This window comes from Leiobunum rupestre, chromosome 1 (genome assembly GCF_980474605.1).
Source record: "Leiobunum rupestre chromosome 1, qqLeiRupe1.1.hap1, whole genome shotgun sequence".
In the NCBI taxonomy this organism is placed as follows: domain Eukaryota; kingdom Metazoa; phylum Arthropoda; class Arachnida; order Opiliones; family Sclerosomatidae; genus Leiobunum; species Leiobunum rupestre.
In genome coordinates, this window is record NC_143384.1 from 17,286,070 (window position 1) to 17,313,935 (window position 27,866).

Below are 27,866 nucleotides of genomic sequence, written 5' to 3' on the forward strand. Positions count from 1 at the left end.
TCGTGCAATTGGCGTATGCAAATACAATACTACGTATATAATAAAATATATTATAATTGAGTGTTTCCTTTTATAGCAGCTTTACACAGGCGACGCGTGATAAACCGGCATAGTATAGGAATATTCTAATTAATATTCAACCGGCGGCCGCAGCGGACACAATAGACTCCGATATTTTAAAAAAAGGCCAATAAAACATTTATGCATCGGTGATAATAGGCCAATTAATATTGGACGTGATCGCCCGGTCAAAAACACTTTGTCTTAAAAACCGACAGAAATTCGAAGGATATTAATTTAAATCGATGTTTTTTTTTCTATAATGACTGTTGAAATTATCAGTGTTATCATAAGTGTTATAATACCGGTCTTACGAGATAAGTATTCCCTATCCTGATACCGGGTAAACCGATTTCCCTGATATATACAGGTTTTCCAAGTCTGTGTTATCATTTTTCGTCTGTAACATAATAAAATATAATTTAACGTAATTTTTATTATATAAATTTAAGTTCAATTCTAAATGAGTTTTATGATAAAGTGCAAAAGCACCGCGACCCCTAGTGGCCAAACTAACTAATTTTGTACATGCCCAATTCTGATTTCACCTAACTAAGGTCAACCCCTGACCACTAAATAATGTTCAGCTGATTATAATATCACGGGTTTGTCAATAAACAATGAAATTTGACTAAACTAGCGACCTGGTAAATATGTAAAAATTTCATAAACTTTTGCTAAAATAAATTTATGCCAAACAATTAGAATTTATCGTAAATACCACCCATGGACTAATTAACCAGACCGTCACTACACCTAACATTTAGAATTTATCGTAAATACCTCCTAACATTTAGAATTTATCGTAAATACCACCTAACATTTACAATTTATCGTAAATACCACCTAACATTTAGAATTTATCGTAAATAGGCCTACCACCTAACATTTAGAATTTATCGTAAATAGGCCTACCACCTAACATTTAGAATTTATCGTAAATACCACCTAACAAAATTTTTGAAAAAATCTAAAACCCATACAAACAAATATCTTTGCGTTTTGGAAATGTTTGGCTTAAATTTAATTACTAGGGAAATTTAACACCCGTAGTTATTAAATTTTCTTGTCAATTTTAATTATGATTAATTTTCTTAATTTTAATAACAATGTATCGGCGTTAATTTGAGAAAACAATGGACCACTTAATAAGCTTACGATAAGACAAAGAAACTTATAATAATTTATTAGTGTCACTAGGTAGTTTAGGCCTGTTTTAATAAAACCAAGTTCTGAATGCACAATCGATTCAAATAAACAAAAATTATATAATATGGTGCCTAAACCTTTAAATTTTAATATTATATTTAATCAATTGTGCTTAGCTACGGTTAATGTTGTGCGGAAAAAATGTGTTAATTTAAAAGCCACAATTCACCAAATAAGTAAACACCAAAAGAATTAGTTCGTGTTAGTTCCACTTTTCTTAAAAATTGTCCGATTTATATTCAAATTAAATTTTGGTGGTTTTTAGAGGTTTACTGGAATTATCTAAGAAAAATGGAGCAACACTTGGGATACCCAAAGTGATTAACGGTTCAAGGTCCAGGAAAAAGTGCATTGGAGAAAAAATATCAAGGAATTGAGCGATCGGGTTCCCGTCTAAAGTGTATTCTCTTTCAGGAATTATTTAATTTGTTGCCAGAGCGTTACCAATAATTTAAAGATAGTGATCGGAATTTCTAGAAAGGATGCGTTATTGGGGTCGTTTTTAGGTCATTAGGGTCAATATTAATAAGGTACGTCGGGGGGGGGGGGCGAATTAAAACTGGGGCAAAGAAGGGAAGTGACCCTTATGGTCACTTTTTCTATTTAAACAATTTATTGCGTCGTTCTCTTAATGATCTATTGTCTAGATACTCGCTAATTAGCCAAAGCTGTTATTTCACTCCTAATAATATTATATTTGGCCGATCTGGTAGAAGGCGCTGATGCGTGGAATTGGAGAGATTTCCACGATTAGAATCTCATCTAATTGGCTTCGATTAGCCCTTCTTGTCCTATATATTTTTAGATATTTTTAATTCGACGCCACTTCCTTATTTAATAAGTAAACTTCAATTGATTTTAATCGTTTTCGACACTCGAGATGGCGCTGTAAACGTATTACGAATCTTTATGTCGAAGAACCTAACATTTTAGGAAATGAGTAGGTTGTAGATAACGTAAAGGATGATAAATTTATCTCAAATTAAACTAATTTAGGAATTTATTTCATGAGCTAAACTTTAGTTGGTAGATTTGTACCGCGTTAATTCTAATAGTGCAATTTTACCCTGCCAAAGTTGTACTTTTTTTAACAGACAATGCGAATATATACTAATATTCCTTGCAGAGAAATAACAGAGACCCTACAGCAGCCAAACCAATAGCAAAATAGCATACCTAAACCAAGAAAGATTAAGTTTAAAGGCATAAAAACGTGCGATGAATGTTAAAAAAAAGGTTAGTTCCGGTTAGTGTACGCTAGAAGGTGCCACGTGGTCTCTGGTTCGCCAAAGGTGGCGAAGAGAGGAGATGGTGGTGGTAGTTAGAAGTGGTGGTGGTAGTAGTAGTAGTAGTAGTAGTAGTAGTAGTAGTAGTATTGTGTGGTTTGATGTGAATCGTTTTGCTCTTACCGGCGCTGGAGCGTCCTTTGCTTCTGGGTTTGCTACCGGAAGCGGAATTGCTTTGGTAGTTGGATTGCATAGCAGTCTTTACACTGAGTAGGGACGAGGCGGCCGCGTGGAACGAACTATACGAAGAGGCATCTCCGGAACAACTGACACTGACGGGGGGTCCTGAGGCGGACGACGCGTGGTGGTAAGACGGGTAAACAGGGTGGTGTCCGCCGGGATGGAGGTGATGGGCGTGAGGGTGGTGAGGATGGGGCGCCGAGGAGGCGGAATGGTGCGGGTGGTGGACGGGGCTCAGGGACGAGGCGGAGGGGGGCGAAGAACAGAAGGCGGTACTACCTTCTCTGGGCTTGCTGCCGGAACAGTTCGATAAGGCGGAGCTCAGGGAGGTGATCATGTTGCCCTTGTCGTCCGAAACGGACACCAGGCCGGAGCAGTAGTCCGCCGCCGAGGACGAGCCGTGTCCGCTTCCGTTGTTGTTGTTACCGTTGTTGTTGTTGCCGTTGTTGTTGTTGGACAATCCGGAGACGGGGTCGGGCGTGGCGTCCTTGGGCGGCGTCGGCGGGAAGCTGAACAGATGGGGACTAGAATGAGACGACAGCCCGTTGCCCAGCGACGAGGCCCCGGAGCCGCCGTGGTGGGAGGACGGGTGGTGCACCCCGAGGTGGCTGCCGTTGCCCGGGTGGTGGTGAGACGGTTTGCTGGCGAAGGGCGAACACCAGGCCGACCCGTGCGCCGGGTGCGGCACCATCGGCTTCGTGTCCGATATCCACGGGTGCAGCGGCGCGTGGAAGTGCGGCCGGCACACTTGGCTGCTGGACATGCGACCTACAACGACAAAAAACAATCCACAATTACATTCACCATCGAATCGGACATTTTTACTAATTAGGAAAGCGTTCCAGTCAAAGACACTAATATACCCGGCCGAAAGTGCCCTTGAACTATCCTAATGACCCATCTCTTTTAATTACACCATTTACTGGTAAAATACGAGTATCTAACTATAGTACTAAATCTGATCACCGATTACGGACATACAACTTTTGGTAATACCGCAACTATAATCAATTCCGTAACCACTGTAGCTCCATACTCACAAGGAGAGTACCCGATGTGTTTATTGCCGATTTTGTTCAACGTCGGGCTTAATATAGACCTATATGAGATATGAAATTTCCCAAAAGGAGACGTTGCACTACGCATTCGATTTGCCAGTCAGTGAAATAAAAATCAATTAAATAAACCGTGCAGAAAAACCAAAATATTTACATTTATTTATTATTATTATATTTATTTTTTCACGTATTTTATTATCGTAGTATTATAAATCTTTTGCGTTTTTCAGTGTTTCCTTTTCAAATGCAAGAGCGACTTCTTTTGAATGTTTTAAGAACACGTTTTCTACGCGAATCTAAATAAAATATAACGTTAATAAATTTCCCGCAAGTATAACTTGTATATTTACTTAGCGTATAATAATAACAGTAATAGTATAGTAGTGAGAATTAAGCCTTTGCCGGGGTAATATTTTATAGCGAGCCCAGGATAATTGATAGTTGGTCTGACTGGAACGTCTCACGCGAGCGGACTAAACCAGCTCTTATGTTTAATTTATACCGTACTTAAACCACGCGTGCCAGCTATATAATAGTCAATAAATACACATGTGTGGGTATATATAACACACGCCTATTGTGTCCATTTATACTTTAACTCAAACGTATTTGTTTTGGGCGAGCGAACTTCCAAATCTCAACGGAATTCGCATGGGTTTTTGAAAACGCATGCATCATTTAGTTGATTAAATAAAATTAATTAAGAGTATAGCTATATATACATTGGTCGTTGTCTTTCGTATTGAATTGTCTCCGTGTAGATTTTGGTATCGGTCTAGACAAACTTGCAGGTTTGTTTATCCAGTGATCATTTTTTCAATATAAATAATTAAAGACTTAATATTGTCACAATGTTGCTTTTGGTTCGCTTATGATTATCTAACGATAAAGTTTTTTCAAGGTATATCTATTTGGTGTTCAGTTGGGAAGTAGTTGTAAATACGCTTATAGCTTGGGGGCAAGGTTAGTTCTTAGTTCCAAGGACAATTGACTTTGGTGATTGCAAAGTAAACGTTAGACTACGTTGGTTTATTAATATTGAACGTTTTAGCTTTCAATTTTATTTCCGTATTTTTGAAAATCTCAGGTTCATTTCAAGAATCTTTCGAAAGGGGTTTTTGAGATTTTTGAGAATATGCGTTTTAGCGCTGCTTGCGCGATCTTTGAGCAAATGTCGCCAAGAATTTCAAGATTTTAACGGCGAAATAATTGCAAGAAATAAGCACATTATATAACTATACTTAAATAAAATATATATATAAGATTAGACTAAGACATAATTGGAATGTATCGTTTGGTTAAATTTTTCTAAATCACTGACGGCGATCTCGGATTGATTTTAAGATTTTGAAAAAGATTTTACGATTTTGCATAAAGATTTTACGATTTTGCATAAAGGTTTTACGATTTTGTATAAAGGTTTTACGATTTTGCATAAAGGTTTTACGATTTTGCATAAAGGTTTTACGATTTTGCAGGTTTTACGATTTTGCAGGTTTTACGATTTTGCAGGTTTTACGATTTTGCAGGTTTTACGATTTTGCAGGTTTTACGATTTTGCAGGTTTTACGATTTTGCAGGTTTTACGATTTTGCATAAAGGTTTTACGATTTTGCATAAAGGTTTTAAGATTTTGCATAAAGGTTTTCAGATTTTGCATAAATAGTTAAAGCTTTTGAAAAATAAATAAGATTTTGAAAAAATATTAAAATTTAAAAAAAAAAATAAGATTTTGAAAAAAAATAAGATTTTGAAGAAAAAAAAAGATTTAAACAAAAATTTGCCAGGAAGGATTTAAAATATTTTCAAGCCGAAATATTTAAAAAAAAAGTTACAATTATGCCAAAATAAACGATATTTTAGTAAAACATCATAATAGAAATGTATTGTTTGGTAAAACTATTCAAAACCACTGAAGGGTGGTTCAATTAAGATAAATACCTGATTATGCAAATAACGACAAAAATTAAGGCATTAAAATAAAATTATATTAAATAATCGTGAGTAAAAAAAATATCTTTTGGAATTTTTAAGAATACGATTGCCTTAAATACAATATCAGCTGCAGCTAATATAAAAAAACCAAGCATTGATAATGAAACGGCTTGCGTTTTACAAGTTATTACCTCTTCTAATCTACATATTATTATTATAATTAAAAATTCTCGGGGTGCCTGCTTTGAGAAGAATGTTCTCAGTCTTCTAATATTAATCGTATAATAACACTCATCTACTAACAATTACAATTTTAAATTTATAATTAGAGAGGGAGAAAAAATGAAAGGTTACATTTTTTTCTGTATCCCTCTGGTTGCTAAAATAATCAATTCAGTTAGACATGTGAATAGGAAGATATTGTTAAGGGTATGGGGGAAGCTTAGCCAAAAAAAATATCTTTTAATTAGGGGGTTGTCTAATGAATAGTTTAAAAAAAGGGGGGAAATGGGGAGATGCTTGTATTTTGGGAAAAGCTTTTCTGTATTCTGTAATGAAGTGGCGTACCCTTACCTGATACAACCAAGCATTGTGAAGTTCTTTTTATTTTTAAGTGTAATTTAATTTATGGGTAACGTAAGTGTCTTTTTACGTTTCGCTTGGTTGTTTTTTGGTTCGTTTGCAATTGGAAAGTGGACAGGGAACAGAACTCGCGGTCAATAAGTTGTGGATATCGTTAAATATATTGTTAGTGGAATTGGGTATTTTACGAGTGGAGTGGCAGAGTGGTTAACGTTTTCGCCTCGCAGTGAGAGGAACCGGGTTCGATTGCTAATTGTGGCACTTGGTGAAAACTCGGAACCACTCCCCACTGGTTAAAAGGGTTTTCCACCGAGTTCTTCGGTTTCCCCTTTCCATAAAACTTGTCGAGTTTAACGGTAATAGTTAATGTAGGGAGTTATCGGCTCGCGTGGCAGGAAGGGCTTTCCACCACTATCTTAATTAAAAAGCTTTAAAAATCGCTAGCTTACTTGGTATTAGCCTAGCTGATAATTATTTAGGATGAATGGGTACTATGTACTTATAGTTATAATTTTGCTGATTTCTAGTTCATTAGTGTTTGAGATACCAAAATTAAAACATACTTCTTGAACTAGATTTAAAGAAGACAAACCCTTCACAAAAATTAAATAATTGCATCTTTTGCAAAGTTAACACATCAATTTCGATTCATGCCTAAATTTTATTAATGCGCCCAATACAAAATATAAAACAATTCCAATAACTATTTTGGTAAAACTCCAATTTATTTGTGAAAAGTTAAATAACCATCAAATCGTATCAAATATTGGTATATTGGAACAAAAACTAAAGACCAGTTTCTTGATCTGTCAAATAGGAATAATAATAATAATCAGCTAGGCACCACCTTAGGCCCAAGTCATAGCGACTTTTAAAGCCATTAATTCAGGTGGCCGGGTTACAATGCGTAGGAGGTTGGTGGTAAGCCCTTCATGCCACGCGGTCAACAGCTCCCTACACTCACTATTTCCGTTAACCTCCACAAGTTTTAGAAAAGGTCCCCAATACCTAGTATAGCTTAATTTGAAACAAATACGAAGAAATGTTTTCGTAAAGACCCCAATTTATTCGTGAAAAGTGAAATATCCATAAATCGGATCAAATTAGTCAGCCTATTGCCGACATAAGTCTAAAATGTATCACGAAAGAGCATCTAGACAGATCTGGTAGCAGTATTTATTTTGGCAGAGTTTCAAAGTTTGGGTAACGGGTCTCGGAGAACGGGCAAAAAGGTGTTTTAAATTGGTAAGGATCCAAAACACTCCAAAAGATGTTTTTTTTTTTTTACTTTCATCCATTTCTTAAATTTCTGCGCGGTTTTTTTTTGCATTTGACGCCAGAGAAGTGTAGAAATTTGCGCGAATGTTTGCAACGCCAAATTCTACATTATATACCACTATAGGTTATGGGCCCATAAATTTTCTTTCTGTTTGCTGTTCCTTATTTTGTTTGTTGAGAATATTGGGTTTGTTTTGAGTTCGTTTTTCCAGTAGACGGAATACATTTCATTACTGTTAATGAACCATTTGAAGTGTTTTCAATAACGCGAGAGTTTGTATTCGTCAAATACATTTCCATATTTAAGGTATTATATTATATTGATACATTTTTAATTACTTTACTAATTAGTTCCCAGTTATTTATTTATTTATTCTTAAATGTTTCATTAGGTCATTTACATTTTCGGAAATGATTAATATTCAGCTAGGCTAATACCCAAGGCACCACCTTAGGCCTAAGTCATCAAGCGACTTTTGAAGCCTTAATTCAGGTGGTCGGGTTACAATGCGTAGGAGGGTGGTGGCATAAATCTACTTCATATAGACCGGCGAACCAAATAGCAATGGGGTATTGGTATTATACAATATTTAAGGATTTAGTTTTCAACTGTTCTTAGTGACCAGTGGCCACTGAAGTCTTCATCAATCGAATTGGTCATTGGGACCACTGAACACTGAAATCCTTAATTACCACTTTGGTCCTTTGGGACTAGTAACTGCTTTTTCGTCCAGATTTTCGAACAGATTTTGGAATGCTTTTTCGTCCAGATTTTGGACAGATTTTCGAACAGATTTTGGAATGCTTTTTCGTCCAGATTTTGAACAGATTTTCGAACAGATTTTGGACTGCTTTTTCGTCCAGATTTTGATCAGATTTTGGACTGCTTTTTCGTCCAGATTTTGAACAGATTTTGGACTGCTTTTTCGTCCAGATTTTGAACAGATTTTGGACTGCTTTTTCGTCCAGATTTTGAACAGATTTTGGACTGCTTTTTCGTCCAGATTTTGAACAGATGTTCGAACAGATTTTGGACTGCTTTTTCGTCCAGATTTTGGACTGCTTTTTCGTCCAGATTTTGGACTGCTTTTTCGCCCAGATTTCGGACCCAATTTCGCCCAGATTTCGGGTGTTTCAAGTCGCTTTCGAGAAAAATCCTTGTACGAGAGTTTAACGAATGCTTGACACCTCGATAATCATTAACCAAAATCCAAACACTAAAATTCTATTCACGTAAACGAGAGGGTAAAGGTATATTTTAAAATTAATTAACTCAGTTGTGACATCCTTGATAAAATAAAACTTTTAGCCGTATAAATAAATATATTGGAATCACCGGGATGTATCCGACAAAATAACAATAATGGGGCTATAAAACAGGGCCAGTTTATACGAAAGGAAACGGAAGTGCTACCCGCGAAGACAGAATCGAGAGCTCGGGCGCGACATCCTTTTCCTTCTCAGTTTCCTTAGAATTCCTCGCCGCGAATCCACACACTTTGTCGCGGATAAAAACCAGCGTTATAATAATGTATGTTTAAATAGTGGCCCTAAAAGAAATAAGCTGGCGTCTTCAAACAATAACCAACGAGTATACGCTATTAATGAGACGGGAGAGTGGTGGCATTAAGAAATTAAAAACGTTATCGGGGACACCGGATGCCATCGACGGACCACTTAAATCCCTGCTCTCTCTATGTATATTGTTCTATTAATAGAATTTTTATTACCAACATTAGTTTTCCTTTAATCCCTTTTATCTCGCTTCACGGTATGGGCACATTAATGGCCTACTATATAGTTGCTTTTATTTTGAGAATGTTCAATGCTACATTTATCAATTGCGTTTTGAAAAGGACATTGTAGTTATTTAATAAGACTATTAAATGGGGTGTTAATTAACGACATTGCAGTTTGAAATTTTTCAACCTTGATTTTTTCGAAGGGCTGACCACTTATCCATAGTCGGCGCATAAGCCGGTAGCTTTGACTGTATTTAAGTGGTTACCAGGGTTGCCAGTTTTTCATATTAACATTTTCCATAATTTTTCACAATCAATTTCCCTGACTTTTACAGGTTTTCCCTGACCATCTCCGGACATTTTGCCTTACTTATTTAGTTCCAAAATTTTGTATTTTGTAACCAAAAATTTTAGTAAATTCCTTGACATTCACCTGATTTTTAGACTATTGTTTAAATTTTCTGACTTTTAACCTCATTTTTAGACCCATATTCAAATTCCCTGTCTTTTCCAGGAATTCCAGGTACAGTGGCAACCCTGGATTACGTAATCGATTACAGACTTAGCACTACCAAAGACGGTACTCGCTGTAATCGGTGTACAGAATTTAAGAAAGTGGTTATAACTCCTCGGATTTTGGGGAAATTGTAATTTTCAAAATGTAAATCTCGATGTTAAAGACTTTTTAATGAAATTTTAAATCTCAATTCTTCAACCTAAACATTTATTTTAAGAATTATAATTAAAATACATTAAATCAACTTAGTTATTATTGTAGTTTTTAAAACTTTCAACCTCATTTTTTTTAAGTTCGGAATAATAAGAAACTGTGTATGTCGAAATGAATACCTTGAAATAAAAAAAATTTAATTAATTTAAATGGTTTACTATTTTGTTATTTGGTAACGATATTATTATGTAGTTCTTCACATAATTTTATTATTCTAATCATAGCGAGTTACAATAGTCAGGGTTCATACAACATTTGGAAAATTAATTTCCCTGATATTTCCAGGTGCTAAAGCACCCTATGTTTTCGTTTAATCGAAAAACATTATATATAATTATTGAGGCGCTTCCAGACTCAAACGAATTTCCCTGATATATCCAGGTTTTGGTTAAATATTTAAAATTTCCCTGATATCTCCCTGATTTTTTTGGAAAGAATCTGTTTCACTGATATTTCCAGGTTTTCCAGGTTCTCCAGGTTTGTATGAACCCTGAATAGTTTTAATTAAAAATTAACTTAAGGACTTCAAAACAAAATCAAGCCAACCACCAAAATAAAATACAATGGTAACATTTACGAGGCAGAAACATTTCTATATTTATAAAGTGGGCTAATAATAACCACCATTCTCTAGTTTGAAAATTCCGTCACCACTTCCTTCCAGTATAAAAACGTATATTTTTATATACAATAGTACAACTCTATCAAAAGGACACAGCGAAGAAACACGTGTTAAAATTACCTTCTCGCGCGCGTTTTACTGTCAATATAGTCATCCCGGAAAACGAACTATCCCCTCTAGCTAAAAAGACGTACACCCATTTTCCATTGTTTTCGTCAAGCATTATCCCGTACCCAGTGACTTCTAATGGCTGTCTTAACTTTAATTAACCCTCCGCAATGGTCAGTTAGTATTGTCAGTAGAGCAGACATTCGTAGTGGCGAAGATGTTGAGGCTATTTCACCCTAGCGGGCATGGTGGGCCAACTTGAAAGGGGGGAGAAAGTGGACTCATCCGTCGCGCTGTCCGGTGACTTGGGGTTCCTTAGCAGGCTTAGCTCGTTTTCTCGTCCGAAGTAGTTGACCCACACGGTCGGTCTGCGCTCCCATTGTCGTAATGTCTATTATTAAGAATTACGGATGAACGGGTCGAGCTTTCCGCTGTTTAGATGAGCGAGGGTATTGTGTCGTGCGCGATTGTTATAGCCGAGAAGAACATTTCATCTATAACCTTTTTGCTACATGTCGCTTTTCGATTGTGCAGGGCGCTTCGTGATTAGAAATTCTTATTCACTCTTTTGATTACGCGCTATATTGAATTATATTATAAGGATAGTCGGGTTTGTCGTTTACAACGATACTTCTAAGTACGTGCCTATTATATGGAGATGTGTGCAAGGGGTTAACAAATTTATTTCAGATCTATCATTATTACTATTGGGTTTTGTGTAGTCTCCTAATAAATTGTACGAATAAAATTGTTATTGTTGTTATATGACCATTTTAATATTGGTATAGTCTTTGGAGAATAATTATTTGGTTTTAATGATAAAACAGGGTTCATACAACTAATGGCCACCCGATTTCCGATACATTCAGGTTTTCCCGCGAATATTTCCCTGATTTTTCCAGGTGCAAGATAAAATAAAACTAAGATTTACAGAGTAACTCATTTCACGATTGTTATTTAAGTTAAATTGGTTCAATATTATAATATTGAAGAATAAATGAAGTCTAATCTTTAATAAGAGCAACTTATTGATGTAAATTTGTATTCATTAGGGCTAACTTTCTGAACCCTCATAAATTTCCCTGATTTTTACTATAAAAATGGAATTTATCTGATATTTCCCTGACTTTTCTATAAATTTCCTGATATTTCCAGGTCTGTACGAACCCTGTAAAATAATTTTTACTGAAATATAAATATTTTGCTTTGTCTATTATCGAAGAATGTACCCTAATTATTTGGATTTCGTATGAATTTATGATAAATTGTATTAGTGCAATTATTATAATATAACTGATATTTTCTGACTTTTCTGTAAACAATAGAATTCCCTGATATTTCCAGGTTTTCCAGGATTATATAAATATGTTTCAGAAGTCTCAAATGTAGTATTTTCCATTAATTTTAACTTTATAGATATTTTTAGGTATTTCCAAAACCCTTTCCAGGTGATCCCAAAGTAATTTCTTTAAACCAAAGTAGAAAACCTAATTGAAAGATATAACTTTTCTTCTCTAAACCCCTTTCTGAACCATCATATTAGATATTTAATTGATTACTTTACGCAAATATCTAAATTGCATTTAAAATACGATCAAAATGCATTATTTTAAGTAGAATTTTGATAATAACTACGTAAGAATCGACTCACAAAAAAGGAAAAATTTTTAACCCTTTTTACAGTTATTTATAGATAATTCATATTTATTTTAAAACAGGATGAAGACTTGATTACTGAAATAAAATCTAGCTTTTGCGCTTAGAGGTTAATGGGTTCGAGATTATGATTGTTTTCGAGTCCATTCACCGGTTCGACAAACATTTCGTGTTGTATTTTAATGTTTTCCCGAAATCACTTAAGCGTGTTTAAGACGTTTTGCTAAACACGCAATTTAAATGTAAACAAATTTAATAGTCTAGCCGTTTAAAAATAAACTACCCAATTTTTAGAAATGACATTTTTATGAAAAGTTAGAAATCAGAGTGTCGGCGTAATTCCATACAGAACCATAAATTTTTATTTAACCACAGCTTATAACTTGGTTATTAAAGGGTTAAGGCTTAAGGCAGAAGTTAAGAGATCAGTACTGCCATTTACGATGTAAAATGAAGGAATTAAACTTATTTACTTATTTCTTGACCCAATTTAATCGTTGTATTTGTTATAGTCACTAAATTACCTAATTTTATTTCTAAATCTCCTTTTGGAAAAATCAACGCGATCCTGCTAAGATGCATGTTTCAATCGAATAACTGACATGGATACTTTTCTCGTAAGAGAAAACTTCTGATAAAGACTATAACTTATCCCCAAATACTAGGTTTAGCTCAATTAGACTAACTTTAAAATTCGAATTTATAAATCCTTGAATAACTGACATGGATACTTTTTCCGTATGAGACAATTTCTGATAAAGACTAACTTCTCCTCAAAAACTAAGTTTAAGATAAATCTAATTAAGCTCAAAAAGTTATAATTTAAAAACTTTAAATTCAAATTTAAAAATCCCAACTGTAAAAAAAAACGCGTCTTAAAATAGTACGTGAAAAAAGTGGCAACTTACTGTGCTGTGTCCTGTAGCCGTGGACTGCCCTGGCGGCCGCGGGACTGGTGTAGTAGCTAGCCGGGTTGACCGGGTTCCCGTTACTGTCCAGCGAATGAAAGAAGACGTCGACGTCATCCGGCGCCAGGATGTTCCCGGAGCCGTCGATGCCGGCGCCGACCCGGTGCCCGTCGTACGGCCAACGGTGGGCGGCGTGGGACCCCTGCCCCTGCTCCGCCGCCACTGCCAACTCCATTGCCGAGAAAGCCGTCTTGTCGAGTCCTTCGGTTCGCGTCTCCGCAGACGATGTCCCCGACGATTTGCGCGCGTACTTTTTCTCTCTGTCACTGTCGAATTTCTCCCTCTACGAAATACGCGTTAATCGAGTCACTGTTCCCATAAGTAGTTCCCGGACGAAATATCGCCAGTCGTTCGCTGTGTTCGGGTTTCGAAGAAAACTTCCTCTAAAAGAGAGAAAATGAAAATGCCAATTGTATCCAAAATGCCACAGTTTGTAACACGCGCACTTTATAGTTTACATAATAATAACGATAACGCCCGGAAGTTTATAGATGTTTTCGATCGCTTAATTCAAACGCGAATAGTCCACGAGGACACCAACCGGCGGATCTACCGGGAGTAACGGCCGCGTTGCCGCCGACTTTGAGGGAAAAAAATTTCCTTCTTTACCGGCGATGGAAATATTTAAAATTTCCCCGCTTTCTTCGATACCGATTTAACATTTATCGTTTAAACGCGAAATAACTCCGCGGTTTCGGTAATAGTTAAAGAAAATGGGTACCACGTCTTTACGATTGGGATCTCGGGTATGTAAGGATTTCAGAGAAAAAAATCCTCCGAACGCCCCCGAAACGGTTTGTTTATACGGAGGAGTTTTGGCGCGGCGAATACGCGAAAAATTATTGCCGATTTTATCGCGACGTTAAACCCGAGAGCGCGCGCCTTATATTTCGGCTATAACCGAGCGGTCGAAAATATACTACGAGCCGATTTCCACCCCGCCGTGAATTTTGCTGGCGTCTGCTAGCGAGGGGACTCTATGTACTGGCAGAGAAAAGACGCGGATACGGTGTCGGCAGCGCGCCGCAATCCCCCTGCCGGCGAAGGAGGAGGCCAGCTAAAAAAGAAGGGGACGCGAAAAATCAAAATGGCGGCCGTGGCTGCGCTAAGTCGACACCCACAACCAGGCGGCCCTATCCAATAAGATTCGGGCCTCGTAAAATTTCGCGGAAACACCCATCGACGATACCGCCAGTGATGGAATAGACGCCTTTTAGTCAAAATAAAAGGCTCCCCCTATTTTCGCGTTCGGCCTCGGTAACATACTGTTTAACAGGGGACGGGGAAAAATTAAGGATAAAAAAAGTAAAGCAACGCGCGGTTTTCCTACGTTTGGTAGGCGGATTTTTAAACGCGTCTTCTTTTATTTCGCGCTCTGGCCGCAGGGGGCGGGGGTGTCGACGCTAGAGTACGGTACGCGTTTTTTTTTTTACCCGCAGTCTCTTTGGCTTGGCGCTGGGTTGACTGCTCGTTTTAAGGCTCCAGACTCTACCGTTTTTCTCCCCCCGTTCTCTCGAGTCGGGGGGAATAAATAGCGCCGTGGCTTAGGTTTTTAGATAGAAAAGGATTTGCCAGTCTGATAACTGGTCAAAACGTTTAATTTTTCATTCCTGTACGATTTTTCTCTTTCCCCGTACCTCCATTTTATACAATATTAGGCCCATCTCACCTCCTACTTGATTTCGGGCCGAAGATTTTTTTATTTTCCGTTTAGAATGGGGTTCTCTCTCTCTCTCTCTCTCTCTCTAAGCGTGCGTTTTTTTTTCTCTGCTATTATCTAATCTAGTCTACTTTGTAGGCTCAATTTTTATGGTTACACTACCCCGTCGCTGGGGGACGCTGCACGCGCTCGCTTCGATAAGAATTACTCGCGCTATTATCGCGTATTTTGTATATTTTTACAAGTCCCGGTCGTTTTGCAAACACGATGGAGCGGATTTTCTTGAAAAAATCTACCGATTTCAGATAGGCCGGTCGTTTTGGCGCGTTTATACGCGGTAATCTTCGTTTGATACTCCTCGCTCTTAACGCGCGCGTGGTGCCTCGAGATGAGCTCAGTGTTTGTTTAAATTCTGATAAATGGAATCGTTTTATGTCCGCGCGAACGATAACCCTCAATTTCCCGTCTCTTCCGCGTCGCGTTTTGACAAATTATGACGTTGTAAATACCGCCGCACGGTTAGATTTTATTTTTAATTTATCGGTTAATGCGATTTATGAGTGAACGCGATTTACGGTTTAATGTGATTTATGGTTTAACGCGATTTATGGGTTGAGGATATTGACTCGTATGAGTTAAGTTTTGCAATTTTTAAAATATGTTTCAAGACAATCATATCGTGTTGTAAAGGCTTTTAGGGTAAAAACTATATCGAATTCTTTAATTTCGATCTTTTAATTTCCCCTGCAACTAAACCTAGGAGGATATATACGGGTTATTAGTATCCTAGACTAAACGACATTTTAGGTTATTTGACGCCGTACGATAAATTTCTATCACCTTTCCTAAGCCTTGCGGTTAGTATCGTTTTCTTTGCAATCAATATTTGTACGTTTTTTAGGTAGTTTAGCTTTTGAGCGTAGTTTTTCTTAACTTATCAATTCTAAATGAATATTCCCATCTCTACAACTATCTAGTAAACCAAAATGGTTGCCAATTGGTTCTAAAATCGTTTTCAAGCCGAAATATTTCACACTAAGTTTTCTATAACGCTATATCATAAGTAACATAATACCAATAAGTATGACACTTCCTATTGCTTTAATGCTAATTTTCTAACCGAACCTTTTTTCGACACTGATACTCTCTTCAAGCTGTGACTTGGACTCACGACTTATCGTTTGCGATGATAAAAATTTAAGCCTAATATCGGAGAGCACGTTCTGGAGTCGCGAGGGGCTTTGGCTTTGTTTTGAAGTCCGCGTGCGAATCACGCGTGATAAAAAAACATGAGCTCGTGGCGCCGAGAAAACCTTTTTTAATTTTTATCATTTTAGCCTAATATTCCGCCTATCTATCGGAAACCAGATATTTCGGCTTAGCGGAAGTCTCGCATATTTTGGACACTAGAAAACATCTTAATTACGCAGTTTGGTTGTAAATCTCGTTAATTGTCATACTTATTGTTATTATGTTACTTATGGCTATATCAACAATGATTTGAGGTACCTTTCGGTTTGTTTGCTAAAGTGTGCTTGGCGAGGATTCGACCATAGAAGTCCAAGAATAATAGACAAACATAATTTTGCAACAGGCTCATAGTTACATTTTGTGATTTAAAAGCCGACAAATTTTCGACGCGTACTATACGAGGGTGGTAGCTTCTTAAAATTTACCGGGTCTATTACTTCGCTTAAAGATGGAAAATGTAAAAATTACAGCTAATGATAAACCATATTTTCTTGATTAAATAGTATTAGGAAAGTAATATATAGAAAACTATTTTTTCTTCCCAATCGTTTTTTGAAAAAGCAGCTAAACCCGGCTTTGATAAATGGTTTGAGCGAATAATATTAGCGAGATAGGCTCTAAATATACTTTTTCCTTTGCTTCAGGTTTATGGAAATATTTTGTGATGGTTGCCCTGTGCTCTAAAATTACCAATTTTTGCTAATATTGTCCATACCGATAGTAAAAAATGGTAAATATGTGTTGTCCATACCGATAGTAAAAAATGGTAAATATGTGTTGTCCATACCGATAGTAAAAAATGGTAAATATGTGTTGTCCATACCGATAGTAAAAAATGGTAAATTATGTTATTATTGGTATATATGGTAAATTATGGTATTATTGGTATATGGTAAATTATGGTATTCTTGGTATATATGGTAAATTATGGTATTATTGGTATATATGGTATTATTGGTATACATGTTAATTTATGGTATTATTGGTATATACGGTAAATTATGGTATTATTGGTATATATGGTAAATTATGGTATTATTGGTATATATGGCAAATTATGGTAAATAATGGTAAGTCTGGGTTTAAAATATATAATAATATGTGAAATCAAGAAAACTTTTTTTTTAAAAAACGCAATATATCAACTTTAGAAGATCTTAAACTTAATTTTCGTATCTCTACGATCTTAAAGGTTTTATCTCCTTGAATGGAGGTTTAAGTTTTAAATACTGTAAATAATTTATGGAAATATATTATTTACCATTATCTACCATAACGTTATTTACCATTATTTACTACAATATTTATGGTGCCTTGGGTATTAGCCTAGCTGCTTATTATTATTGCCACTTCCGAACCCTGGTTTTGTCAATAGTATTGATTTGAAATAATATTTAAACTTGAATATAATATCTAATTATCCTGTCCACCATGTCACAAATGATATTAATATCTTGGACACGCATTATTAGTCACCGATATAAGATTAAATATCGGTTTTATATTTTTAATACTCGCGAATATTTATTTCAAAATTTCTTTCACATGCTATTTTAAGGTTGTTCTTGGGTTTAGTTTTTAGAGCGTAGAAAATGCGACGTTGTTTTGCATAAATTGTTGTTGGTGGTTTTTGTTTGGCTATATTCCTATTAGCATTCACCGTGTATATATTGATTTTAAAGAGTTTAACGAGAACTGGTTTATGGAATATAACGCTGAAAGTCGCTTGATGACTTAGGCCTAAGGTGGTGCCTTGGGTATTAGCCTAGCTGATTATTATTTTTTTTTATTATTATGGCAATTAAATTGTACAGAATATTTCTCAGCGATCCTAATCCTAAAATCGGATCCTATACAATTTTGTTATAATCTGAAATGGTCCTTTAAGTCGCTAACTGAAGATTTTATTATTATTATTATTATTATTATTAAAATCCTATAATTGCTTTTTTTCATCCGTTATTTTCTATATTTTCCAACAATTCTGAAATGGTCCTACAACATCCCAGATTTACAATTTTTCATCCATTATTTTCTATATTTTCCTCTAATTATGGAATGGTCTTATAAAACTATATAATTGTATATTTATTCTATATTACCTATATATTATCGGGATATGGGTTAAAATCAGACTGATAGTCATATTTTGATCTAATAATTTATCAAAAAAATTTTAACCATAATTCTCCTATCAATAAGAAATGTTTTGACCCAGAATTGTCCTGATTTCTGGATTTTTATGGGTGATTTTTTCAGGTTCGTTTTTGCACTGATTTTTAGATTTCTGTAGATCGAAAGGCATTTTGATCGCTCGATAATAATAATTGTATAATCACTCGATAATACCCAAAATTATAGGATAGTTATAGGACAAAAAAATTCTGATTTATAGATCAATTCTGATTGAAAACATTTCCTATTGATAGGACGAAAAATACCAATTCAAAATCTCAAAATCAGTTCCGATTTAAGTGTTCGACCTATTGGATTTTAAGCTATGACTTTTGGGATTTTATGCTATAATTTTGGGATGGTATGCTATAATTTTAGATTTTATATTATAATTTTGGGATTTTATGTTATGTTTGGTGTTTATGCTATAATTTTTGAGATTTTACGCTATCATTTTGGGATTTTACGCCATCATTTTGAGATTTTACGCTATCATTTTGAGATTTTACGCTATCATTTTGGGATTTAACGCTATTATTTTGGGATTTCACGCTATAATTTTGGGATTTCACGCTATTATTTTGGGATTTTACGCCATCATTTTGAGATTTAACGCTATAATTTTGAGATTTAACGCCATCATTTTGAGATTTCACGCTATTATTTTGGGATTTTACGCTATTATTTTGGGATTTCACGCTATAATTTTGGGATTTCACGCTATTATTTTGGGATTTTACGCCATCATTTTGAGATTTAACGCTATAATTTTGAGATTTAACGCCATCATTTTGAGATTTCACGCTATAATTTTGGGATTTCACGCTATAATTTTGGTATTTTACGCTATAACTTTGAGATTTTACGTTTTAATGTTGAGATTTCACGCTATAATTTTTGGGATTTTGTACTATAATTTTGTAATTTCATGCATTACGTTTTAGTATTTTCATTCTATAAATCCTGACGTATATTTTCTGAACTATTGGTTAAAAGTCCTGCTGATACGAAACCATTGAACAAACGACTTTCCCCACGTTCAATTTAAAAGTCGTCCGGTAAACGGCGACACTTTTGAACGAAAATAGCGTTTTCACCTTGAACGAGGAAAAAGGGGGCAACGAAGTAGGGCTCCTTTAAAGGGGGCAACGAAGTAGGGCTCCTTTTCGTCTGGGCCCAAACAATAGCAGCGGCTCATTTCCTATAGTACAAACCGCTCGTAAAATTCCTAGAACAATTTAGCTCGAAAATGTCCCACCAAAAGCCGAACCCCGTTCGGTTTCAACAGCCCGTTCCCGGTTGAGATAAAAGGACTCAACTAGATTGTAACTATCAGGAGCACAAAAGGAGGGAGCGGGGGGGGGGGCGGATGCCAAAAAACTTTGACAGATTTTAAGGGCCATTTTCCAACAAAAAAACCCCGCCAACCCAAAAAAAACGAAGCCAAGGAAGACATAGAAAAATAGATAAAGAATGGTCAGTCCGTCAAAAAGTTTTAGGCTCGTGGCGCCACCTAACTTTTTATTTTATTTTAGTCCCTACACTCCGTATGAACCTAGTAATCCGTTAAGTATCGCGAATGCGGTACGAACTGCGTTGATTTATACGTGGCTATGGTTTCCTTATTGTTCGTCCCAACAGTGGACCGAAAGGGACAGTTATTAGAAGATTCAAGGGGGGTAGGGATAAGGGGGGCGGGTTAGACCCGAGATCTGTCAAATATTTCGGAGGAATACCATTCCACTAGAGTGTGGCGGTACTGGGTTCGTGGCTGCTAGCGGGACATGATTCTCCGGATGGTCGTCTTTTTTTTTGGTAGGTTTGTTCCTCAGGCCGGCGTGTCGCCAGTTCGCGGGGGTTTTGCCATTTTCTGCCCTGTCCGACGCCGACCAGTCGCCGACTCTGATTTTTAGCTCTGGCATTGGCGACTTTGGGTCGGCCGGCTTTTTTTACCCGGTTTTGTGTCGATTTTGGCTTCGAAAATAGATTTTTTTCTCTAAACGTTATTTGTTTCATTATAGTGCCGCTTGTAAGAACCTTGGTTTCATTCTATGTTTTTTGGGAAAGACCGTATTTATTGGTGCTATAAGTCTATAATTATATTCCATTAGTGTGTAGAAGTATGACAACGAGGCCAAGATCATTTATTACACCTGAAGTCCACCAAAAATGGGCTTATTGTTAGGAATGGTTCGGAAAAGTAGTTATGAACTTAATTATTATGTGAAACATAACTATAAACTCAAAAGGAACTTATGTTTAATCGAACTTTAAACTCATGTGGACTATAACTATAAACTCAATTGGAACTTATGTTTAATCGAACTTTAAACTCATGTGGACTATAACTATAAACTCAATTGGAACTTATGTTTAATCGAACTTTAAACTCATGTGGACTATAACTATAAACTCACGTGAAACCTAACTATAAACTCACGTGAAACCTAACTATAAACTCGTGTGAAACCGAACTATAAACTAAGGTGAAACCTAACTATAAACTCGTGTGAAACCGAACTATAAACTAAGGTGAAACCTAACTATAAACTCTTGTGAAACCTAACTATAAATTAAGGTGAAACCTAACTATAAACTCGTGTGAAACCTAACTATAAACCGTTTGAAACCTAACTATAAATTAAGGTGAAACCTAACTATAAACTCGTGTGAAACCTAACTATAAACTCGTGTGAAACCTAACTATAAATTTAGGTGAAACCTAACTATAAATTAAGGTGAAACCTAACTATAAATTAAGGTGAAACCTAACTATAAACTCGTGTGAAACCTAACTATAAATTAAGGTGAAACCTAACTATAAATTAAGGTGAAACCTAACTATAAATTAAGGTGAAACCTAACTATAAACTCGTGTGAAACCTAACTATAAATTAAGGTGAAACCTAACTATAAACTAAGGTGAAACCTAACTATAAACTCGTGTGAAACCTAATTATTAAATCACGTGAAACCTAACTTTAAACTTGTGCGAAACCTAACTATAAACTTGTGTGAAACCTAATTATTAAAACCCGTGAAACCTAACTATAAACTCACGTGAAACCTAAATATCGGTTAAAATTATATTTCTCATTAAAATTAATATAATTAATAATAATAATCATCATCAGCTAAGCAAATACCCTTGGCACCACCTTAGGCCTAAGTCATCATGCGACTTTTGAAGCCATTAATTCAGGTGGCCGGGTTACAATGCGTAGGAGGGTGGTGGCAAGTCCTTCATGCCACGCGCTCGAGCCAACAGCTCCCTACACTAACTATTAAGGTTAACCTCAACAAGTTTTTATGGAAGGGGAAATTAAATTAAATATTAAAAATGTTAATTAATATTAATATAATATTAAATTAATTATATTATTTAATATAAAGGTCGATATAGAAGATCTTTAATTGGTCGTTCTAATTTCGAGACCTTTTTTCGAGATGTAGGACGTCGTAGACCGCAATATTTAATTAAATGCGTCGTTCACACAAATCGTTATTGAAATAATTAGCCAAATTATCTTAAGTTTTAATATCGCCTTTTTTGCGCCCCGAAAGTAAACAAGTTTTTTTTGTCATTTTGGGGTGAATTTTGAATATTAATTCTTACGATGATACTCCAATTTTTCGGTCCATCACATGAAAACCACTTACCCGCCCTTCTGCCCTTAGGTCCTCTAGCCTCCGAATTAAATTAATCTTAGTCCATACACGCCCAGCCAGTTTGAGGTGAAAACATGCATTTTACGTGTATTAGATAACCTGCACGGTAATATAAATTATATCTTGCCCTTAAAATTTGCATTTTAGATACAAACATTTCAATATTTTCCCTAAAGCTTCAAAATAAAACATTTTTAGAAGTTCAGGAACTAAAATAAAATTGTACCGGAATAAAATAAATCTATATAGATCTAATTGTAATATATTGTATGTTAAATTTTATATATGTTGTATATTAAATTTTATATATATTGTATATTAAATTTTATATATATTGCATATTAAATTGTATATATATTGTGTATTTAATTGTATATATATTGTGTATTAAATTGGATATATGTTGTATATTAAATTGGATATATATATATATAGTTATTTAAATTTGATAAATATTTTATATTAAATTGTATATTTATTGTATATTAACTTATAATTTAAATTTTATATTTATTGTATATTAAATTGTACATTTATTGTTAATTTATTGTATATTAAATTGTATATTTATTGTATATTTATTGTATATTAAATTGTATATTTATTCTATATTAAATTTTATATTAAATTGTATATTTATTCTATATTAAATTGTATATATATTGTACATTAAATTGTACATTAAATTGTTAATATATTGTACATTAAATTGTTTATATATTTTACATTAAATTGTATATTTATTGTATATCAAATTGTATATTTATTGTATATCAAATTGTATATTAATTGTATATTAAATTGTATATATATTGTTAATTAAATTGTACATTAAATTGTATATATATTGTTTATTAAATTGTACATTAAATTGTATATTTATTGTATTATCACTGGCTTCTATAGCCAGACAAGCAAACTGGTAACCAACCAAACGGAAATATTTATTTCAACGATATCTTTCTAGGGTGTAGGTTTTAGCTGTCGCTTGTTTTACAAACGAGCGAGCGAAACTAATTTTTACATAATGCACTTCGTTTTCTTTCGTCTGCTGGAGATTTTTCGCGTAATCCAAATGGCAAACAAGAGAGCTTTCGTCCATAAAAAGAATGAATTCCACGAGACAGAAGGGGGATTTTTACGGGCTGATTCTTATCGCTGGATGCGCAACTCGGTCGCCAAATGATCGCCATATTTCATTTTAACCGGAGAGTATGGAACTAGAATGTTTGTTTTCGGGGGAAGATGACAATAATCATCTTTTTATAATCGAGGTTTCAACGATGGCTTTTATCCAAAGTGTACCATCAATTATGACTCGTCATTATGGCTGTGCGAGTACTCGAACATAATCGAGTACCCGACCTTTTTTGAGGTCGAGTTCCAGTACTCGACCTCAATTAATTAATTGGAGAATACTCGTCGATTACAGAGTACCAAAAAATTGCGTTATCGGGTACCCGATTACTCGAATGAGCTGCTCTCTAAACTCGTCGAGTATTTGGTTTTTTCTATCCTCGTTGATTCAAAGTTCAAAGAGGAGTTTTTACAACTTTTTTTTGGGGGGGGGGGGGGCAATAAACGGTACGTACAAAGTTCTGGAAACTGTGGTTCATTTAAATTAAAGGACTATTTTCCGCATTAAAAGTTACTTTATACTCCTTTTAAATTTAATTTCATATTATCTTCAATAAAACCAGCTCCTAATCAAGTACTCGACAACCCGACTCGTTAAAAGTATAACTCGAGGTTTTGTTTTAGTTATTCGACTCGAATAAGAGAAAGTTTCCCCTTAATCAAGTACTCGAATACTCGACTCGACTTCAATATTACTCGATTCGAATAAGAGAAAGTTTCCACTTAATCCAGTACTCGATTACTCGACTCGACTTCAATATTACTCGACTCGAATACTCGATGAAATAAAATGATACTCGGTAACCGACCCGATTGCCTAAAACCATTAATCGCACAGCCCTACTTGTCATATCGTCGACGTTTGATAGGATTATAAAAAAGGGTGCCTCTTCCATCAATTATTTTTAATAATAAACGGGGTTAAGCCACCGCTTCGCAGACGTGAACGGGGGAACTTGTAGGAGTATAGTTTGTACACAGTAAAGTTACGAATACACGCATACAAGTTTCCCCGTTCACGTTTGCGACGCTGTGGCTTAACTTGTCAAATAAAATCGTTAGAATATGCTTTCATGGATTTATCATGTTTAGCAAAGACATGGGTTCACAAGACTTAATTGATGTATAATTATAAGCATAGATTGTGATTAATTTGGTTCACAAAACCTAACTAGACGAAGTATGAATTTTGAGATCTACCAATTATTGATTATAAAACAAATTATGATTTTCGATCGGTCGATAGCTTAATATTTAATTTAAATACATTCGATAATATATATATATAATATATATATATAAACGCTTCTAATATTTCTACATATCTCAACAGCCTGGTAGATTCTTGTATATAAGTTTATTATTTAAAAATAATTTTATATTATCTTCTATAACACTTAAATATTTAATTTAAATCTATTCGACAAAATATTGCGCTTTTGATAAATTCGTAAAATATAAAAAAAACTTGGAATAAACCACTAATTAAATTGAGTGTGATATTGGTACATATCTCAACAGCCTGGTAAATTGAAACCTCTATACAAATTTATTAAATATATTAAATCGAATACAACGTGGCAAATTCCCTTTGGGTCAGATATTACTAGATGAACTGATAAAAACAGTTTCATTTATTTCGTTTGCTTGAAAGTCATTTGGGAATAAAATGTACGTGCCTCCGAGCAGGCCCGTCTATATTTAGTATCATTTTATACGATTAAAAGATAAAAGATAATTGCCGAGGCGTACAGAGATATCAAATTTTTATTTCATTAACAGGAATTACCATTATTATTATTTCCCCCAACTTCATTATAAATTTCATTACCTGTTGATTTCGATAATGATCACCGCTTAGTGACAATTTTCTCTGTTAAGATCTGTTTTTTTTTTGGGGCGGGAGGATTTTTGGAAGGTTGCGTAATTTATGAGGGGTGTCTTGGAAAGAGCTCATTATTTATGGATATTCACTTTATTTCACATTTATGTCACCTAATTTTAAATGGCGCTAGTTATACGTTTAAACGATTTGGGTACAATTGTTCGAATTTCATTCGTCCGAACGGTGGTACAAATGTCCGAATGATCATTTGTCCGAATGCCGGAAAACAGGACCGTATGTCCGAAAACGTATTTCATTTGCCCGAAAAATTTATCACAACTTTTGTTGGTGATTTAGTCGGTCAATTTATGTTAACTTTACTGGCGAATATCATTTGTTGGAATAATCGTTTGTACGTTTTTTTGAACATTAGGAATTGGTTGGTTTTTTATATATTGTTAATATAAGAAAATAGTAACATTAACGTGAGCCTAACCTAACCTAAAATAGGCACAACATTCAACGCAATTCCCACTTACTATTACGGCCAAAAAAAATCCGGACCAAAAAAAAACAACAATAAGAAATACTAATTTAGCGACAGAATTCGGACAAGTGATGCTACCGATTCGGACGAATGAAACAAACAAGTTGTCCAATTCGAACAATTGAAACATTTGTTATTTCGGACGAATGAAATTCGAATATTTGTTCCACCGTTCGGACGATTGGAATTCGAACAAATGTACCTATCCCGTTTAAACTAAGTACGAGTCCGTGTTTTAGCAGATGATTTTTCAATGTAGAATACGAACTAAATTGAAAAATCGTCTGCTAACCCACTCCTCGATTTATTTTTAACGAAACTAGCGCTAAGCCCTAGCTTCTGTTAAATCTGGAGGAATAAATGTAAAATTAATTGATCAATCATAATAGGTGGGTTTACTGATGTATAACTGGGTAGTAAGTCACAGGGGCAGGGCGATGTTAGGATTTTGTTTTTAATTTCAGAAGTTCTTGAGATGGCGCCACTAGTACGTTTTCGCTACAATTTAGGATCTATTGGCGCCATCTCTCTTTACCCCTGTAAAGCAAACTCTGCGTCGAACGAACTGTCTGTACACCGAGCTTTGGTCCCATTCGTTCGAAAACGATTTAACATTGAGTCACAATCGATCGAAAATACCCCAATTGTGCGGTTTACAGCCCAATTTTGCACGTTTATATTATTTTTTATAGTACATCAAATTTCGTTTTTATGAGACGTTTTTTAAATAGGTTTACTTCTTATATAAATAAGTGTTGATAGTCTTATTGGAGCCAGTTAGCTAAAATGGAGAAAATAGCTCACAAAGGAGGATTCGAATGTAGAAGTCGCGTTAGCCTTACTCGACGCAATTACTACAAACTTAACCATTCACATTAAAAAATGAAATTGTTCGAATTATTGTATTCTTGATATAAATAAAAAGTTCAAAGCATAAATATATTTATAAAAGCGCGCCACCGTAGGGAAGTGAGAGACTAACCTAACCTAACCTAACCTAAGCTAACCTTACCGTTAGTACACCTGTAGCAATTTTTTTTAGGTATAACGTTTTTTGCGTACCCTGCTATATCTCGGGGCAGAAGTAAAAAACAACATAAAAGGTCCCAATGAACCGAATCCGCCTTTTGGGCTATATTTCGGAAACATATTGAATTCGGTCGAATGGGTTTTCGATCGAATGGGAATATACTGTAAACCGACCTATAGTCTTCGTCGATATGACCAGAACGCCGAAACGGATTTTTGGCGGTGTTATACGACTGCCAGACCCATTTTTCTAAAATCTTTTTCCACGTTGATGTATGCGTGGGACGTTCCACTCTGAAAATATGGCCGACGATCACGTGATCCGAGATTTCCCGCGAAAAACGCCGCAAATTTGCGAGACTTGTGCGGCGTACATATCGACTAAGACAGGAATCCATACCTCTACTTGGAATACTTATCGCGGCCGATTTTCGTCTCGATGTGGCTGACGGTTTTTTTGACGTCACTATGTTAACTAAACAAACAACAACGTGAGAGGGGAGCGCGCGCAGAGGGCATTTTTGATCTCGTAGGCGGGGCCAAAGCCGTCAGAGTGATCTTACCATACGCGATACGCCAGGATAATCATTCCAAGTAGTGCTATGGATTCCTGACTAAGACTATATATGGAAAACCGCTTTGTATAATAAGATTGTAACTCCATCAACTATCGGTAAAAGGAAGTATTAAATATACTAAATCTGCAACTGAGTATAGTAGACAAGCTAATTCAACGCCATTGAATTGGGAATAAATAGAGGTACAACTAAATCTGGCTGGCGCGGGACCAATTTCGTTCAATAAGGAGACTTTATCAACTTTATCGTTCTACCGTGGCGGCATCTGTCTCTAGTGGTGGCAACTATATTGCAATTGAAATTTTTCGCGAATCTGACGCGAAATTGAAATGTATTATTACTCGTAACAAACAAACCTTTGAAGTGGTTTAAAAATAATTTTATTCTGTCAATACGATCCTTTTTAACTCAAGTTACGGTGACTTAGCTAATAATTATTTATTTTTAGCCATATCTTTACAAAATATAGATGGCACTACCGCCTAATTATAAAGATGAATTTCGTACAGTCTTATCAGAAGAGGTCCCGCGTAACCATGGCAATTGTAATTCTAGCAGTATTATTCCCAATTCAATGTTCA

The 27,866-nt window shown here is 35.3% G+C and overlaps 1 protein-coding gene across 7 annotated transcripts in view; it reads right to left on the minus strand.

Moving 5' to 3' along the window:
* LOC149961209 (GATA-binding factor 2-like) overlaps positions 1-27,866 on the minus strand; it is a 167,776-nt gene that overhangs the window by 66,023 nt on the left and 73,887 nt on the right. For 2 of the 7 annotated variants that reach the window (XM_090175876.1, XM_090175897.1), the window contains exons 2-3: positions 13,355-13,797; positions 2,679-3,503 (exon numbers count right to left, since the gene is read on the minus strand). In XM_090175876.1, coding sequence (XP_090032002.1) covers positions 2,679-3,503; positions 13,355-13,589 — 1,060 coding nt within the window. In that variant the 5' untranslated portion in view covers positions 13,590-13,797. Of the gene's footprint in view, positions 1-2,678; positions 3,504-13,354; positions 14,327-16,199; positions 16,278-27,866 lie in introns of those variants that run through there. The other 5 variants (XM_090175887.1, XM_090175904.1, XM_090175911.1 and 2 more) reach the window with 5 other exon arrangements.